Source organism: Antechinus flavipes, chromosome 1, assembly GCF_016432865.1.
Source record: "Antechinus flavipes isolate AdamAnt ecotype Samford, QLD, Australia chromosome 1, AdamAnt_v2, whole genome shotgun sequence".
In the NCBI taxonomy this organism is placed as follows: domain Eukaryota; kingdom Metazoa; phylum Chordata; class Mammalia; order Dasyuromorphia; family Dasyuridae; genus Antechinus; species Antechinus flavipes.
Window position 1 is genome coordinate 395,256,050 of NC_067398.1, and position 20,000 is coordinate 395,276,049.

A 20,000-nucleotide genomic window follows, 5' to 3' on the forward strand; every position below is an offset into this window, starting at 1 on the left:
CAATTACCACTGAGAATATTTCACTGCCAATCTAATCTAAGATAACTACCAAGGGGGCAATTCTCTCAGAACTACCAGTTCTCTTAGTGCCTTTGTAGGTACCCTTCAGAAATTGAGCTCTGAGCCATTTTCTAATAAGATTCTTGCATTCTCTTCTATTTTTATTATGGGTCAAATGCACACAATAAACAGCCAAAGATGATTTGTGACTTGCAATGGAAATCTAATTATATCTTCTTTCATCCACTCTCAAATCCCTTCTTATTCTGGATGATATTGATCTATTAAAGGTATTACCATTCTAATCATCTTAGTTTGATCTGTGCTTTCCTTGATGTCCAATTTTTAGTCAGCCTATATATTAATGCAGTTGCAAAGGTACACACATAAATGTATATATTCCTACACACACACATATATTTATATGTCTTCAGATATGTATATCATATAACATATATCTATGTATCACATGATTTAAACAGAGACTCCTCCTATCCTTCAAAATGGTTTTGATAGATACATGTGATATATATACATATATACAAATGTCTATATATGTAGATCTATATATCTTTTATATGTATATGTATATACACATGCATATATCTATATCTATCTATCTTTCCATCTATCCATCCATCCATCTACATGATGGGGTAAATAAGACCCCAACAAAAGTTCCCCAAGTCCTTGGTAGCTTCCTGGGCCATAAGGAAGGGGCATTAACAGAAATGGGCCTGAAATAATGAAAACAATCTGGAATCCAATCTAGAAGCCAAGCTATTCCCAGAGACAAGCAGGGAGGAGAACCCATAGGATTATAAGTGGACCTTTTGATCTTCATTAGGCCTTTTGTTATCCTAAGTAGGCTTTTTTTTTTTTTTTTTTTTTTTGCAATTGGCCCCAGAATGAATTCCTTGTCAAATTTCTTGCATTGACATCATCAGGATCTCACAATTTATTGTATCTAAATAGAAGGCTAAGTTATGATGTCAACTGCCCAAGGTTATTTATCTCCATTTAAGGAATCTACTCATACCTCACTTCTTTGCCAACTAACCTGACACTGAATGAAGTAATACCTCACTTCTTTACTGGTTCATTAGTAACTACCAGCCTTAATGGCAGCATGTTAACTTTGCCTGTCTTATGGCATCAGTCTTCTGGGTAATTGTGAATTCTGCCATGGAACTTAGCACTCAAGTCTTTCCCTTTGTTAATGGTTAAAAGTTCCTTTGGCAATTAAGCCTGCTGCAAGCAGTGTTATAAAATCTTTATCTCTTGATTTAGAGAAAGCTTAAGAGTAAAAATTCTTGTAAGATACTTCACACCACCATTTGAGATCTCAATATACTTCTGGGATCCAAACCCTCTTTTCCAATATTTAGTGGACCATATGAGAAGTCTCAAAACCCAATATTTTTAGGGTGTTCAGCATTCACCATCATACTTGATTATATATATATATCCATATGTGCACATACAAAGGGAGAGAAGAGAGATGGGAAAATTAGAAAAGAGAAAAGAGACAGAAAAAAAAGAAAAAAAGAAGAAAAGAAAGAAAGAAAGAAGAAAAAAGAAAGAAGTAAAGAAAGAAAGAGGAAGGAAAGGAGGAAGGAAGGGAGGGAGGAAGGAGGGGAGGAAAGAAGGGACAAAGGAAGAAAGAAAAAGAGAAAGAAAGAGGAAGGAAGGGAGGGTGAAAGAAAGGAAGTGAAAGGAAGAAGAGGGGAGAGGAGGAGAAGAGAGAAAGAGAAAAGACAGGAAAAAAAGAGAGCAAATTTTCCTATGTCCCAAAATGTTTTTAATACATGTGATTAAAGCCATTTGGAAACCCAGTAAAATGACTAGAAAACTAGATTGAGAATCAAGGAGATTTGGGCTCCATTTCCACTTCTATCACCACAGCTGTGGGACAATCCTGGGGACATCACTTGTCCTCTCAATGCTTAAGCCATCTCTCGAAGACTATTAGCTATTTTCCAGTTTGCTTTAGTAAATGGAATTTCCCAACAATGTTATCATAGGCCTTAAGAAATTACTTCAGGTTAAATTTGAACTAATGAGGCAATCAATCTATCTTTGCTAATGAAGCCATTTTCTATAAGGGGGGAAAACAATAATGGGGGAAGACAGAGGTATCAAAATAATAGCGTATAAGATCATGAAGTTGGAACCAAAGAGGTCTTGAGATCCAACTCCCCTAGTTTGGATGAATTATCCAGGATCATATAGATAAGAAGTAACTTTTCCTTTGAAATTCCACTTCCTAATTGTTTTTCTTTGACCAAGATCTGTGACTTTTTAACAAGCCAATCTTAGCAGTTTGTTGAGTAGCAAAATACGACAATATAATACTTTGATTCAAAGGGTAATATGCACAAACTTTAATACAAAGCGTGAGAAGGTATTATTCTGGGATTTCAGTAAAGCATTTCTTGGATCTACATTGTTACTAAGAAATCACGGTAAATACTCTGACTACAAAGGGCTCATGTGTATTACACTTCATCATTTCTGCTTTTAAAAAGTAGATAGGCAGTACTATTTTCCTTAAAAAATGCTTGTGAATTTGGTGATCAAGTCACTGTTCCTGATTCTTCTTTTCCTATTTCTTTATGGACAAGATAAGACAGTGACTTTTTTTCCCCCTTTCTCATATGCTCCAAGAAAAGCAAACTTTTTCAGGAGATGTGTAAAATCTCTGCTAAGCATTTAATTGTAGTAAGTAGAAATAATTCCTGTGATAAAAAAGAGAGAGCTGCTGGGAACAAATACTTCAACTATCAAAGCATGTGTGGATATGCAGAAAGGACCTTATTAGTTGTCTAGTCCAAGCCACTCATTGACAACTTAAGTGATAAGATCACACAATTAGTAAATAGTTTAGAAGTTGGTTTCCTGATTACTAGACTAGTATTCTTTTCAAGATATTGCCAAATCATTATAGACAATTATCCCCATGGATACATTATCTGAATTCACCTAACCTTGTAATTCTTAATCTTTTTTTATTCTAGGTCTCTCAGACAGTCTGATTAAGTTTATGGATGGACCTTCTCAGAATAATATTGCTAAATGAAATAAAATAAAACATAATTACCAAGGAAAACACCACATTGAAATACGATTATTAAAATATTAAAAAAAAAAACACCACAAGTTCAATGACTCCAGTTTATGAACTCCTAAGAGGTATTTTCAACTTTAGCAAATGTGCGTTTGAATAAAAAGATAATTCTGTGCTATCTCCATTAATTTTTTACATAAATATTCCATATTACCCCATTTTTAGTGTGACTCCATGAAAGTTCCTTTAAATCAAAATATAATTATTTATCTACATCTATAGAGGTAATTTGTATAAGTTCATAGAGTATAGTTAAAAACTCTTAACCAAATGTATACAAAATGTTTCATGGGAGTTCTTACAAGTTAGTTCTAATACTTAAAACAGAGAAAAACAAGCATTTAAAAGTTGAGCAACATATGTTTTTAGTAGATACAACATATGCAATGAAAAATAAAAAACAAAAACAAAAAAAAGAATCACTTGAAGGAAGGTGATATATTCCTTTAACCATAATGATCAAGTTGATGGTAAAAAAGCATATACAAACCCATACCATACAAATGTCAAGCACAAATACATTATGTAAATATAGCCTAACTTTATATACGAATACTTTAAATTCCCTTAGTCTCTAATCTTTCCTTATATTATTCACACTTACCTGGGCAGGGCAAGATGTTACATTCTTGGTATTCCAGTGATGGACCAAGACAAGGAAGTCCTCCATATTTGGGTTCAGGATTGTTACAGACCCGTTTACGATTTCGAATGCCTCGGCTGCAGTCTCGACTACATTGGGACCAAGGAGTCCATGCTGACCAAGCACCATTGATGGTATGGGCAGAGTATCTTCCAGATCTCAAGAAATCCCCAGAGAGTCCTTCAGGTGAAAAAAGTGAAAAGATCACTTTAAGTATCAGTCTAATAGCAAATAAAACCTTACAGTCTTAAGTCCCAAACCTCTAATATCATGTATTTTCTCTATAGTGTCCCCTCCAACTCAAGATATCACTTTGGTTATTCCAAAAACAAAATAATAAAAGATAATTTGGAATTAAAAAAAAAACTTGCATGATAATCTCCTAATTTTAGATCATGTTCTACAATTACTGTTAAGAAAGCAATCAAATAATTTACATATGTGGCAAAGCCAGATTCAGAACTAGACAGATTGTTGGATTTAGCATTTCATATTCAAGAAAATCTAAATTCAAGTATCTTAGATATTTAATAGGGGTGTTATTGTAAGGAAACCACTTAGCTTATCTTTGCCTAAGTTTCCTCATCCATGAAACTGAGGATAACAATAGTACCTACCTCAAAGGGTTGTTATGTGGTTCAAATAAGATCATATAAGAAAAGTGCTGTTCAAATTTTAAAGTGCTCTATAAATGTTTCCTATAAATATTATTGTTAAACATGTGTATATAAAAGAGGGTTTTATACTACTTTTAGATCTTTTCATATTTTTTTTATTGAAAAGGAAATATAATTTTCTTTCTTCCTTTTGGAAAGATGCTGAGGAAACCCTATAGCCTGCAGGCACATACTAACACAGCATGGGAATTTAATCGCTCTTAGACAGAATGGAATATATCATACTTCTGTTAAAGCCATCAAGCTAGAAAAATAGAAATGATTCTGACTTTGCTAAACCCGTGCCTTCACCTATTCACCTTTTGAAAGTGAATTAAATGCTAGTGAAAGGTTGGTGGATTAACTGCAATGGAATCAGTGGCTGCTGAGACTGAAGCTTTCCATGGAACTAGAAAACCATTATTTTCGACAAACTTAAATTACAGGTTTATGAAAAATTTATTGTGCTAGAGAACTTAGAGATTAATGATGAATCTTTTGACTAGCAGGTATAAAGAAAAGAAAATATAACAAAGCTATGAAACATAAAATATTAATACAATTATACATCCTCATGAATAAATGACACAAAGGCAAAATTCATGTTTGTATCCTTTGTATCAATTTACCAATTAATAAAACAAAAATTTAATAATACACACACACACACACACACACACACACACACACACAAATTACCTGAAAGAAGACATAGCTCAAATATCAGTCCTGTTACATAGTACCTACATAATTTTGTAAATCATTTCTGTGAACTTCCATTTTTTTGGTGTCAAAATGAGGGGATTAGATACAGCACTTATAAGATCTATTCTAATTCTATTAAGTGATATTGTTAATTCCATTAACACATCATAGATGAACTTTTCTACCATTTGACTGTTTTTAATGAGATACAAAATGAATAATTAGTCCTATTAGCTGCCCAGTTATAGTCAATTCAACCACACCTGATAGTGAAATACTTGGAAATGAAGTCCGGAAGACAGAAATTCAAATCCTACTCAAACACTTATTAGTTGTTTTGTTCTTGGGAAATTGCTTAACCTCTTGCAGTCTCAGCTTCATTTATATAGCCTCATCTATAAAATGGGGATAATAATAGAATCTATTTCATAAGCTTGTTGGGAAGATATAATGAGAACTTTGTAAAGTGCTGGGAAAACTTTAAAGTGTTATTTGAATGCTAATTATCACCATGATTGCCATTATATTTCTTACTGTATGAGCATCAGTATTGTCCCTCTGGAACTAATGTAGCCCCCCCTGAAATGTTTCAACTTAATCTGACAAGTTTTAAAGCTCTTATTATGTGTGAGACATTGGGGAACAAAGATAAAAAATGAGATAACTCTTTTGCTTAAAATTACTTTCTTCTGGAGGGAAAAGTAGTATATGCACAGCTAAATATGACACAAAAAAGAGGTAATAAACTCAAAAAAATGCAAGCAAAATCTTCTCAGAGAACTTGAAGGACTAAAAGGTTCAGAGTCTCAATAATGTAAGCATGAAATTTAAAGCTAAATTATGAAGAAAATAAATCATCTTTATAGACAAGGATGAAAAGGGATGCTATGCAGGAATATTCAGATGGGCAATGGTGGCATCTGATATTTAAGGAAGAGTCACTGTTCCAGTGTAGCTGGAATATAATCTGTGTGAAGGAAAGATATTATGAAATAGGATTGGAAATTTAGTTTGGAGATCATATTAATCATCGTGCAATTTACACAGCATTGGACTTGGTATCAATAGGCATGAATCTTAATCCAACTTCACTTATTAAGGATGCGATAATTCTCATAGGGTTAATTCTTATAGGGTTACATCATCTGTAAAAACGGGATAGATAATAATGCCTATATTACCTATCTCATGGGATGAAGAAAATACAGTATAAACCTTAAAGAACAAGAAAGAACCATGGAATCAAAGATTTAGAGCTAAAAAGGTTATCAGAGGCCATTGGGTTCAACTCCCTCATGACGGAGATGAGGACATGGAGATCCTGGAAAGACAAAAGACTTAATCCATCTCGGCCATGCAAGTAATGAAGTAGTAAAGGCAGTATTTGAACTTAGATCTTCTGACCCCAAAAGAAAAGTACTCTTTCCACAGTGTCCCATTGCCTCCTACTAATAAAAGTTATTCTTGTTCTAATTAAGTTGTTCAGATCCTTAAACACTAGATTGTTATTTGCTTATTGTTTTTATCTCTCAAACAACAGAGACTCACTGAGGCTTTTAAAATGAGAAAAAGCATGCATTGAAAGTAGGGAAATCAGCTGGAAGACCTAAGTATAAGGAAGATTATTATGGCAACTGTTAGAAGACTGAAATGGTAAGGTAAGATGTGAAGAACAAGGAGATTGTTAAAACAGTCTAGCTGAGATGTGATAAAGGCCTGAAGTGATATTTTTAGAGAAGAATTGGGTGTGGATACAGAATTAAGGGATCTTTAGGATTAAGCAACTGACTGGATTAAAAATGAGGAAGAGGAAAGAGAGATGACTGGGAAGAAGAGTGAGACTGAGAGGATTAGTGATCCAAAAGATGCTAGTAAAATCTATTTATATAGGGAATTTGTGTGAGAAGCAGATGTGTCCAATTAAAGGCTTGCTATTTAAAGTGCCAATAGAACACCCAGCAGGAATTCAGGAAAGAAATTGAGGTTTGATTTTGTTTTGCCAGGTTGGAAGGTAGTGTCTGAATTTACCATAATTTCCAAAAAAACAGAGAAATGCTAAAAGTTAAAGCAAGTAATTTAGTACTGCAAAGTATGTGGTCACAAATATAAATCCTTTTTTAGCTTATTTTATTTCATACCCATCATACTTTTTAAAAAAATCATTTTATACAGCACTCTAAATTTAACTGTGGGTTGCATTATTCAAATTAAAAAACAAACAAAAAAACTTAATTTCTTATTCTTTTTTTGTTTATAATGAAGATAAGAAAAAAGTTCAAAAGTATAATTATAGAATTTGTTTCAAATCAAAATTAAAAGATCCAAGAAAACGTATTCTTTCTCTTTCCCTCTTTTAATCTGATGTAGCAAGAATTGAAGTCCTATTTAGATTGCACTCAAATTGAAAGAGAAGTATTGAGACATGTATACCAATTTATAAGATACTGCTTCTCATTCCATTCTAAAAAAAATCATTAAATAATCATACCTCTATGTCACATAGACTGTACTCTTTAAAAAAAAAAAATGAGCGCAAGGAGTTTTATTTCCCCCCTTGATCCTCCTTGGAACCAAGAAATCACCCAGATTGTATCCATCAATAAGAATACCACCCACATAAGAAGATGCTAACTTGAAGAAAAAACATTCTTAACACTTTTTATTTTCATTTTTTGAACAGGAAGAACTCCTTTTAGCTTGAAAATTACTTTCATCTTTCTTGTAAACCAAAAATATTGTTTTTAGTTACAAAAATTCATTATTCTTGTTCCCTTAGATGATTAAGGTTGTAATAATTTTAGCAGGCATGATTTTGCTTTTAATTAAAATCACTAAAAATGCATTCATTTCTAGCATAATACAATTTAAAAATAATTACTTAGTATTGATTTAATCTATTGTCGTTTGAAGTAGTTTGAAGTCTCAAATTTTCAGCTTTGTCACTGTCAAAGATCCATGATTTCAATGACGTAGCTATCTGGCAAGATAGATCAATCAATTCAATGACTTCTTGAATTACTCTGGCTGAAAGTTTTTAATAATTTATGGCCAATTTGGAGGGGGGTCAGAGCTAAACTGAGTAGAGGCAGCAAACCAAATGAACTAACCAATATTCCTCTCCAACAACTGTAAAATAATGTGTCAAAATGAATTCCAAAAGAGCTAAGCCAACAAAAGGTTAGAGTGAGACATTTTCCCAGTCCAAGACAACTTTAGAGGTGATGGAAGAGATATATCCTCTAGTTAGGAAATGGCCAGAGCACAGGAGATGGTAAAATCAGATATTGGTAAATGTGGAAGTAAATGTGACAATAATACTAGGCAAGCTCTAAGCTCAGAGCTAATAAGGAGTTTGCTCAACTTCTCAGAGATTACAAAGGATCCTGACCTGGTAATGGGCACAGGATCAAACTATATGTGGCATTACCCAAATACAATATGGAATTGTGGTTCTAGGGGGACAGTTGCAGGGAAGCAGGGTCTCTGGCTGAAACTGTAGGGCAGATAGGAATGCTATATTTGTGACTGAAAAATAATAGAGGTACTTCTTGGGAAAACAAGAGTTCAGACCAGAAAATAGTGACCACATCTTACCATGGATCATATCACATTGAAAGTCCTGAAAACAGGTGCCCACAGAAGAATCTCAGCAAACAGTAAGGCAAAGAAGTCTAAACTAGGAACAATACCTCCCCCCACTTTAATATAAAGTTCAAAGTAAAAACAAAAACAAAAACCAGAAAATAAGGAAACAACAGAAACAGAATCTGATCATAAGAAGTTACTATGGTGACAGGGAAGATCAAGATACAAACCCCAAAGAAGACAGCAATGTGAAAACAACTAAAAGGAAAAAAAAAGTGGACACAAGACCAATGAGAATTCATTGGGGAATAGGGATGGAGAGGAATAATAGAGGGAAAATTAGGAAAAGAAATTAGAAGATGCAAAAAAAAATTGTAAAAAGAAAATTACTATATGACAAATGAGTAGCATTCAAATTCTTAAAGAAAAAATTAAATGAATTATAGGAGGAAATAGTAAATAAAATTATATTAGTAGGGGATCTCAATTTTCCTTTCTCAGAACTACATAAATCTAACAATAAATTAAATAAGAAAGAAATTAAGGAGATGAATAGAATTTTGAAAAAAGATATGATAGATCTTTGGAGAAAAGTGAATGGGAATAGTAAAGAATATGCCTTATTCCCAGTTATACATAGCACTTTCACAAAAATTCATCATATATTCAGGGCAGAAAAGTATAACAAATGCAGAAAACCAGAAATATTAAATGCACCATTTTTAGATCTTAATGCCAGAAAAATTTTTCAATAAAATTTTTTAGAAACACAGATTAAAATTAATTAGAAATCAAGTAATCTAATCCTAATAAATGAGTGGTTCAAAGGACAAATCATAGAAATGATCAGTAACTAAATTAAAGAGAATGACAACCATAAGATGACACACTAAAATATATGAAATGAAACCAAAGCAATACTTAAGGATAATTTATATTTCTCAATTCTTTCATCAATGAAAAGAAAAATACTAGATTAAAATATTTGGTATGTAATTAAAAAATAAAGAAGAACAAATTAAAAATCCCAATTAAAAACCAAAATACAAATTCTGAAAATCAAAGAAGAGATTAATAAAATTTAGAGTAAAAGAACTAATAACTTAAAGTAACCAATAAATTTAATAACAAGTAATTTATAATACTACTAATAAAGAAATCATTAAGAAATAATAAATAATATTATTAGCTGGTATTATGAAAAAAATAGAAAAGTCATTGACTAATTTTATTTTTTTAAAAAAGAAGAAAACCATATTAGTGATATCAAAAAAGAAAAGTGTGAATATATCACCAATGAAGACGAAATTATAGAAATTATGCTAATAAAACATTTTGAATAGATAAATGTTTTATTGTTGTTCCGTTATTTAAGTGATATCTATCTCCATTTGACTTTGTTTAGAGTTTTCTTAGCAAAGATACTAAAGTGCTTTGTCATTTCCTTCCCCACACCATTTTACAAATAAGTAAACTTCAGTAATCAGGATTAAGTAACTTGTCCCTGAGCCATGAAGATATTACATATTTGAAACTAAATTTGACTTTAAGGCTTCCTGAATCTAGGCCCACCACACTGTCCATGTAGTTGCCCTAGATAAATATTTTACTTTATTTCAGATAAATATTTTTTAAAATGTAAATTGAATACATTAACAAAAGGGAAAATAGATTAATTAAATTACCCTCAGAAAAAGAAAATGAAATTATAAATGAATTTCTTAAGGGGGAAAAAATTCCTGTTACAGATGGATTAACAGAGATGTCTACCAATTATTTTAAGAATAATTAACACCAATAATGTTTAGTAAAAAAATTATGAAAGGAATCCTAACAAATTTCTTCTATGAGACAAATACAAAAACAAGAAAAGTAAAAACAGAAAAAGAAAAGTATAGACAAATTAGAAGAATATTGATAATTTTTTTTAAATGGTAGCAAAAAACAATTCAAATATGCTGGAGCTATAATTGGGCTTGTACAGGATTTATCAACAATCACAAAAAAAACCACAGGTCCTAAATAACATATATCTGTAATCAAAAGAACTAGTGGCCAAAAATATCATATCCAGCAAAAAATATTCATAATAATGAATGAAAAAAAAAAGGACATTCAATGAACTTTAAGATTTTCAAAAGTTGGTCTTCCCCAAACCCAAACTTAATAGAAAATTTAACACATAAGTGTAGAGGGCTGCAGATAGTGGGGAAACTCTGGATAAGGTTTAAGACCCTTCAGCCCAGAGGGAACCTGCTGACAATGTTTGCTTTGGCTCCCCATTTCCCTTTGGTGCTCTCATCCTTCCTGAGAAGTCAGGGAGTACATGATCACCTGTGTTTTATTTGAAGCAAGGGATACTTACAGTAAGAGGAATTTACATAACAATAACAGAATGCTTATAGTTAGCACTTGCACAGTGTGATGTGGTGATGTAATGGTTCTACAACTGGCACATGTTCAGTGTGCTGTAGTGATGTAATCATACTAAGGTATTTAGGGGCTGAGAGGACTTGAAATAAATGGACTCCATTTTGACCATCTTCATGGGTCTCCTGCCTTCTTCACTGCTCCACTAAGACCAAGGACTCAGGCTAGTCCTGAGGTCCTCCAGAGAGCTAATATAGACAGTATATTTTAGCACTCCAGCCTGGGGGATCTAGAAAGCACACTGCACATAAAAGCCAATATTAAAGATTAATTTCAAAGAACTCAACATGGAAAAGAAAAAAAAAATATATATATATATATATAAACATGGAAATGCCTACTATATGTTTAAAATTAACATCAGTAATTTAGTAGCTCAAAAGAAAGACTGGGGTAGAGTTAAGTATGATCTGATTTTTAGAAGTAAAATTGTCTATAAAAAAGTATAAATAGCAATTATGTTATACAAGTGAGGGGCAGAGGAAGAATCTACAAAGAGGCATTAGAGGGGGGAAAAGAGTAGTTCTGAAAATTGACTCATAGAGTATGGGTTAAATAGGGAACATTACACACACACACACACACACACACACACACACACACACACACACACCAATTAGAGTATAACACTCTTTAAAATTTATAAAGAAATAAAGGGGGAGGGAATAGGATAAGCCAGAGAACAGAATGGTAAGAATGGTATGCAGATTTATGGTAGGGAGAAAAAGTATATAAATGAATGGGAACAGGATAAAGGGGGAGAAAGGGTGGTAGAGGATAAGTTAGAGTGCAGAAGGTCGTTTAGATTAACAATAGTGGGATAAGATGTATAGACTAACTGGAATGGGATAAAGAGAAAAGGAAAGGGTGGGGGGAGAGGATAAGGGAGGGATCCATGGAAGAGGAAGGTTAAGTAATAGCAAGACAAGTTACAGAGCAGAATTAAAGTAGAAGAATTAGCAGGGATATGAAATAAGTGATATACACAAACATTACAACAAGGATCAGGAGTAGAATTGATTAGGGAAAAAAAATAGAACTACTAATCATTGAGCTATAACAAAATCAAATTTAAAGATTTAATTGAGAAAGATCTACATTATATGTCAGTCATGGTAATATTGTTTTATATGCATGTTTACATGAGTATATGTGTGGGTGTATTTATATATGTATATATACCTGTGTGTTTGAGTATATGTGGGCTATGTGTGTGTGTGTGTATATATATGTAGGTGTGTGAGTATAAATATATATGTATATGTGTGTATATGTGTTCACATATGGCATATGACAATTTTAAAAAATCCCTTTTCTGTCTTCCTTTTAAAATTCTGTTTTTTTTTCTTATTTTGTATTTAATTCAAATTTTTAAAAAGTAAAATAAAAAATATGATGGAGATTATAGGATTACATATAAAAAAAGATTATTCACCATAATCAGGAAGGATTTATACTAGGGATGCAAAGCTGGTTTAATATTAGGGAAACTATCATCATAACTGACCATATCAATAACAAAACTAGTTAAAAACCATGATTATGTCAATAAATGCAAAAGACACTTTGGACAAAATAAAACATGCAAGCATATTAAAAGCACCAGAAAACATGTTGGGGGCAGGGAATGGACTTAAAAAAAAAATTATAAGTAATATCTACCTAAAACCAAGAGCAAACATTCTCTGAAATGAGGATAAACTAGAATCCCACTAAGAAATGAGATGAAGAAAAGACACTCATTATTACCACTATTATTCTGTATGGAATTAAAAATGCCAACTACAATAATAAAATAAGAAAAAAAAATAAAGGCTTAAAAATAAATAAGAAAGAAAGTCATTATTTTTTGTAAAAGATATGATAATATTCTTCTTAGAGAATGCTAATCAACTAAAATACTAGTTGAAACAATTAACAATTTTACCACAATTTCAGGATATAATATAAACCTACATAAAGTATTAGCATTTCTATATATTACCAAAAAAAGGCTAAAGCAAGAGATAGAAAGGAAAATTCCATTTAAAATAACTAAACACAACATAAAATAATTGGATGTCAACCTGTCAACACAAACCTTGGAATTATATAATTCACGAATTACCTTTCAAATAAAATCAAAAATAAACAACTGAAAAAATGTTGACTGTTCAAAAGTAACCTGAGTTAATATAATAAAAAATGTCAATTCTACCTAAATTAATTTACTTAATCTATGTCATAACAATAAAACTACCAAAATTATTTTATAGTGCTCCCAAAAAAATTAATCTAAAAGGATTTGAAAGAACGATAAGTAAAAAATATCAAGGGAATTGAAGGAAAAAAAAAATGTGAAGAAAGTGAACTTAGATTGCAACCATATTACAGGTTTCCAAACATACAACAAAGGAGTAATTATCAAGATAATCTGCTACTGGTTTCAAAATAGAATGGTAGAGCAGTGAAACAGATTAAGTATATAATACACAGTAGTAAATTACCATAGTAATCCAGTGTTTAAATAAACCCAACAATCCTGTGGTGGCAAGTACCCACCATTTAGCAAAAAAATTAAAAATAAAATAAAAATGTAAGAAAAACTAGAAAGTTGTTTGGCAGAAACTAGATCAACAGTTCATACCTAATTCTATGAAAATAAAGAGTAAAGTAAATTCATAAGTAAATTCAAGAAGCATGGAAAATTTTATGTAACAGTTTCATAGATAATGAAAGAGTTTATGATAACCACACAAGTGATAAAGGATCATAGAATATAGAATGGATACTTTTGATTAAAAGAAATTAGTTTTTGCAGAAAATCAATCTGGCTAAAATTAGAAGGAAAACAGGAAAGTGGAATAGATATATAAAATATTATTTCTCAAATATATGGAAAACAAGTAAAATTTATAAAAAATAAAGAGCCATTTCCCAATTGATAAACTGTCAAAGGATATAAATTAAATCAAAAAGTTGTGGTTTCAAATCTGGCTTTATGAACTTGCTAGAAATATGATCTTTTTATAAGTCACTTACACTATTTTGGCCTAATTTTATTATATACATATATAGCATAGTTTTAGATGTTATAGATGTATAAATATAGATTTTAGAGAGACAGAGACAAAGAGAATGTTCCAAGACCTATTCTAGTTCATGAGTTCTTAGAAATAACAATTCTTCTTTCTCTTCATATTATTGCATTATTGTATCAAAAGTTTCATCTATAGCAACGCTTCTGACATGATTTATTCACTATTATCTCTTCAAGTGAGGCAGAGTTTTTTAGGAACAACAGCAAAACTTTGTGAATAAAATCGAATTCTGGCAATAAGGCAGCTATATTCAAGGGTTGCATATTTCTTTTCAATCTCTATCAAGGTTGTGAATCAAATTCAAGGAGTTTCACTTTGACTTATAGAGGAACAAGAAGAGAAGAGAAGGTAAAGAATACATTAAAGATTAGATTATAGAGTAGATTAATCAGTCACTAGGATATATATTCTTTGTCCATCAAAATATAGAATCCCAAACAGCCAGGAAAAAGGAGAAAAAAAGCCCAATCTGATGGTACTTTTAATTTTTTTAGAAGAGTTGTCCAGTTCCCAATGGTTCAGATAGGACACGATCTTTACTCTATATAATACAAACACTCTACAATTAAACAGATATTGGTATTTGTACATATTAACACAGATTTTATCCCATTTGAAATCAAAGCAACTATGACAATCAGACTAATATTTCTATTTATTAGCTGAGTCAGTCATGTATAAAATGCTGCTAGAGTGAATTTTAGAAGGAAACTATTTTTGCTTATCGATTCTTTTTTTTCCCCATGACCAGAACATTTAACAAAAATGGAATAAAGAAAGATGTAACAAGATGGCTTCATATTTTTCATTTGCTCCTTAAAAGTAGTTATAATTACATAAATAATCTGGAAATATATTTTGCATGATTATACATGTATAATCTCTATCAAATTGCTTGCCTTCTCAATGAAGAGGTGGAGAGGAAGTGAGAAAATTTGAAACTCAACGTTTTAAAAACAAATGTTAAAAATATTCTTATATGTAATTGGGAAAAATAAAATACTAAATAATTTTAAGTAGTTGTAATAAACAAAATCTAATCAAAAGCTTCCTTGGAACTGAGAAATTATTTTACCAGATCTTTGAAACACTAAGCCAAGATAAAATGAAGGAAGTAAGAATTTTGCAATAAGTAATAAGAGACAGTGTGGTAATGGGACATGGGCATTATTTTTGCAAATATTACTTAGTATTCTTCCTGAGATCCAGGGAAATTGAAAGAAAATTGGCTATGGTGGCTTCTGTGGCTCATTGAAATGGAAAAGGCTCCTAAGCACCAACAGTCTGACACCTTATAGAAACTCAAGGCATTGATTCAGGGAGAATTCTCTGGCATTTGGATGCCCAGTAAATATTCAGCAAATCTTCTCACACTTAGCAGGGTTATGTGATGGCAATCCAGTAATACCATGTGTTGGAAGGTGCTTTGTCTTGTGGATTTTGATTATTTTTAATAAAAATTTTTATTCCTCCAAGGGAATGTCTTGCCCAGTAAATTTCTTTCAAATCCTCAGCCTTTAAGTTTGAAATGTCTTGCTTGTGGTATTTTTTCCCACTTTTAAAATGTTCTTGCCATTGCCTGTAAGCAAATAAACAGCGAAGATACAGTGCTTATGATTCCTAGAGAGGTAGATGAATAATTGAATAATATGAGTGCTAGACAGTCACTGATAAAGTGAAAATTGGAGGAAGTAAAGGCTGAAATTTTACATATATAACATGCATTGATATTAACAACTAGTTTTATATTTTTGATTTAAAAATTTCTCATACCAATGAAAAGATGTTACATATGTCCTTTCTCAAGGATTATTGTTGCTTGTGGTGTAACTCAGGGACATTCATTTTAAAATCTGATAGACAAAAGAATTCTTTCTCCTTGTTTAACAAAAACCAATTATACTGAAATTTTTTTTTCTCTTTTTGATATGCCAATTTTTATGTAAGTTGTGTCTTAGATAAAAAATAAGCTCTTTCTTTGACAACAGAGTCCAGCAAAATACCTGCTATACAGTAAACATGCATATATTCTTATTTAAAGAATTACTAACTATATATATATAAACACATTCATTTAAGTAAGTTTTCCTTCCAAGAGACCAGAACTAAAGAGGCATAAAAACTAAATTACATTTTATCCCTAGGAAATAGAGGTTCTTCACTTCAAGAGTGAATTAAAATTAGCAGTGGCCAAACACATCCAAAACTCATGTGTTTTCAAGATGTTGTCACCATTAGCATTAAAATCCACAATAGTTACATTTCTAAAGAAAACATGTTGGACATTTTGTGCCTCCTATAGGTTAAAAAACACCAAGAAATTAATGTCCAGATAATTGTTATTTGGAGAAACTATAACATTAATTTTTTCCCTACTCCTTTAGATCAAACTCTCATTCAAACTATATGAAACTGTAAATTATTTGCCTTAAGTTAAAAAAGTTGTTAATACTGAAGTTCAGGCTAAAATACAAGGGTCCCAACATTTAGTTCATTGCTTTTTACCATTATATCATCAAGGCAATGAAAACAAATTAAATAGATTTTGAGTTGGAAAGCAAACATTGTGAACACTTCTACATTATTGGTACAAATATAGGAGATACTCTTCTCCCAAATCTGGTTTGCATAAGTATAGTATTGTGTTTCAGTGGATGGACCAGAAATTTTTTTTTTCCCTTTCAAGTGGATTTAATTTTTATGGCTATAATCTTTTGGATAAAGCTGCTTTTGGACCAGTATGGGTTTAGTTTCATGCTTTGTAGTCTTTAACAAATACTTGTAGTCATAGATTTGAGTAAGAATTTACATTACTTTTGTCATAGTTACTCAATCAGAGAAGAAAGAAGGTTGCTTGTTAATGGTATTATCAAAGCTGATATCTTATAAAATGTGGTAATGCTTGGACTGAAATTTTCCTAACAAGAGATTAGAGGCAATATGGGAGAGGAAAGAATTGCTCAATTGTGTGTTCTCCAGAAAGCCAGCTCTAATGAAAAGATTCTTATAGTTAGATTCATAATTTGTGAATTTGGTTCTTGGCTTTGACACAACTAGCCATGACCATGTGAAAGTCACTTCTCTATATCTTGGATGACACTTTACTGTTGATACAAATATAAGCAATACTTCCAATAGTTGTCTCAAAGGTTTATAAACAAAAGACCATCTATATAAATGGAGTTTTTAATATTTATTTTTGGATTTCATTAAAAAAAAATCTACCAAAAATGCTACTACAATGGTCAATTCTATGTCTGTTTTATAGTGAGGATCTCCTAGAGGCAAAGGTATTTACTTTATACTAGGTTCCACTAATTAATAATATTAATAACAAGTATCTAGTACAGTTAAATGCCAAAGAGTAACTCAAAATAGCCCTGATATATCACCAACTATTGATAATTGCTTAATTTTGAAAGTGAATTCAGTCATGTCACAGTCTCTGAGACAGCAAATCTCAGAGAATATGCTGCCCAACTTTTATCTTAACAAGGATTTTTCTCTATCAAGCTTAGATTTGAAAACTGGTGAAGAAGTGACTACAATAGCTCTCAAGGAATCCTATTCCATTCTTGGATATCTCTTAATATGAGGAAAGTTTTCTTTATATGGAACAGATCAATCAAACTCTACAAATAATATTCATCTTCTACATTTGCTTTCACTGTCTAGACTCTTGTAAATCTAACCCCACTTGTCTGGGACAACCTTTGCATGTTTGAAGGCAGCTATCATTCCCTGCTAAATCTTCTTTTGGGAAATAATCTCAGATTCTTCTGACCAATCTTCAAATGCTGCAGATGCTAATCTCCTCAACCTCATGGGCATCTCAGTTTGTCAACATTCTTCTAAAAATAGAAATCCAGAAATAGCAAAAGAAATAACTAAAGAAATGATCTAACTAATAGCAAAAGAAATAACTAAAGAAAAGAAATGATAAATGATTAATTTATTTTTTCTCATTAATATATTCTGCCTCTATTTTGTATGGATAAACGACAGGAGAGCCAGTCTTCCCCAGTAATCACAGATATGGAGCTACAGTTTATCAATGTGTACATTTATCTCAGCTTACCATCTGTGGAACAGCCACTGGTACCATCACTAGAACAGTAACGCATTTCAATCCTTTGTCTCCCCACTTCCAGTAAATTGGGATCAGGTAGTCGAGCTTTGCAAGTGTAACGGAACCTTTGCTCATAGTGGCCTCCATTGTCAGAAATGTTGACAGGAGTCCAAGGTGTCCAAGGTGTGGTCTTTTTCAGCTCTGGACATGAGTTGGTGTTACAAGGCTGATATTCCTGGGGAGAAAAATGTAAATAAAGTTGCATATTTGTTATCTGATAAAATAAAGATAATTATACTAAAAAGTTTGTTTTCTTCCTCTTAGCTTCTAAAACTGTAGGTATGGATTTTGAATCTCCATATCCTAGAACTTTTGCCATATCTGATTAAAGTATATTTCTAAAATTATAAAATATCAAACCTAAATTTTATGAAAAAATTATTAACAATACAAAAAGCCCTACACATTTCTACAGAGGATGTCACAAATGTCCTGAATATCTTCAAAAATAAATATAGATACTTTTATATCTGTTTAAAGAAACAATATATGAGTAGAGTTCTTTTCTTCTTCTAATTCTATGCTAATACTGATGCAAGCTGGGAAACAATTTTCATATTAACAAGAAAAGCACAAGAATGACACCAAAATTGTATATTCTTGCTATTTTTGTCTTAAAATAATGTTCCTTTATTGATAATCACTTGAAATTTTGTTGATTTGAAGATTTGTTTCCATATTGGAATGTAAACAAACTAATGAGGAAAGATAATAAATGGATACAAAATGATAGGAACAATATGCTGCTTAAGACTTAATAATTATGGCAGATTGAATTAGACATTTACCCATTACCTAGAATTTGTGAACTGAAAGCCCCAGAGAAAGCTCAAATTTCACGAAAACAAATAAAAAATAAAAACCTTTACATAATGAGACAACCTTCTCCTCAGTTGTTGACACAACTACCTTTACTAATTAGCATTTGTGAGTTACATTTTGATTTTTGTTTGCCTCTTATGTTACTAGGATCTTCTCAGTTCCTAGTACAGACTTTTCCCTTACTCCTTGAAAGCTGATGAATTACTTGCTTTACTCCCAAAAAAGTATCCACAAGAAATGAAAAAAAAATTAAATAATAAATATAATTAGACATATATTATTATTTCAATAAAGATACAATTTAGGATTTGTGGATTTAAAAAAAATCTCAGAACAGTTGTGGCCTGGTTAGTATTTCTACATGCAGTATAATTGTGAAATTCAGAATGCTATGAAGTACAAAACAGATCTGAGAAAAATATTCTATACTTCATTTTGTTTTCACTATGATAAAATTTAATGATTTGTCTCTTGTTTTTAGATCAGCTTAACCAAATTCTGATTGTTCAAATATTAGGCTACTCTAGATCTCCCTTGCTGCCAATTTATTTAAAAAAACAAGTCCGAAAAAGTGAGAGGAAACCATATGTGTCACATTATGCCTATTTTGAGGCCCTGTAACTTCTTAAGCTAATTTTCAGTATTTTCTTACAGTAAGTGACAGGCAAATGGTATGCAAGTATTCATATACACTCCTCTTTTCTTCATACCCATTCCCTAAATGAACACCTAGCTTATAGAGATGAAAAGAGATGATGTATGGTAAATAATGGGATAATGCTGAGAGTCTGAAAAATAAGGTAAATGTGGCCATTTGTAATGG

At 31.5% G+C, this 20,000-nt stretch overlaps 1 protein-coding gene across 2 annotated transcripts in view; it reads right to left on the bottom strand.

Moving 5' to 3' along the window:
- The window catches only part of SEMA5A (semaphorin 5A), a 548,675-nt gene that overhangs the window by 25,321 nt on the left and 503,354 nt on the right, over positions 1-20,000 (bottom strand). For both annotated transcript variants that reach the window (XM_051969840.1, XM_051969839.1), the window contains 2 exons: positions 18,305-18,530; positions 3,732-3,950 (listed from right to left, as the gene is read on the bottom strand). In XM_051969840.1, coding sequence (XP_051825800.1) covers positions 3,732-3,950; positions 18,305-18,530 — 445 coding nt within the window. The remainder of the gene's footprint in view (positions 1-3,731; positions 3,951-18,304; positions 18,531-20,000) is intronic.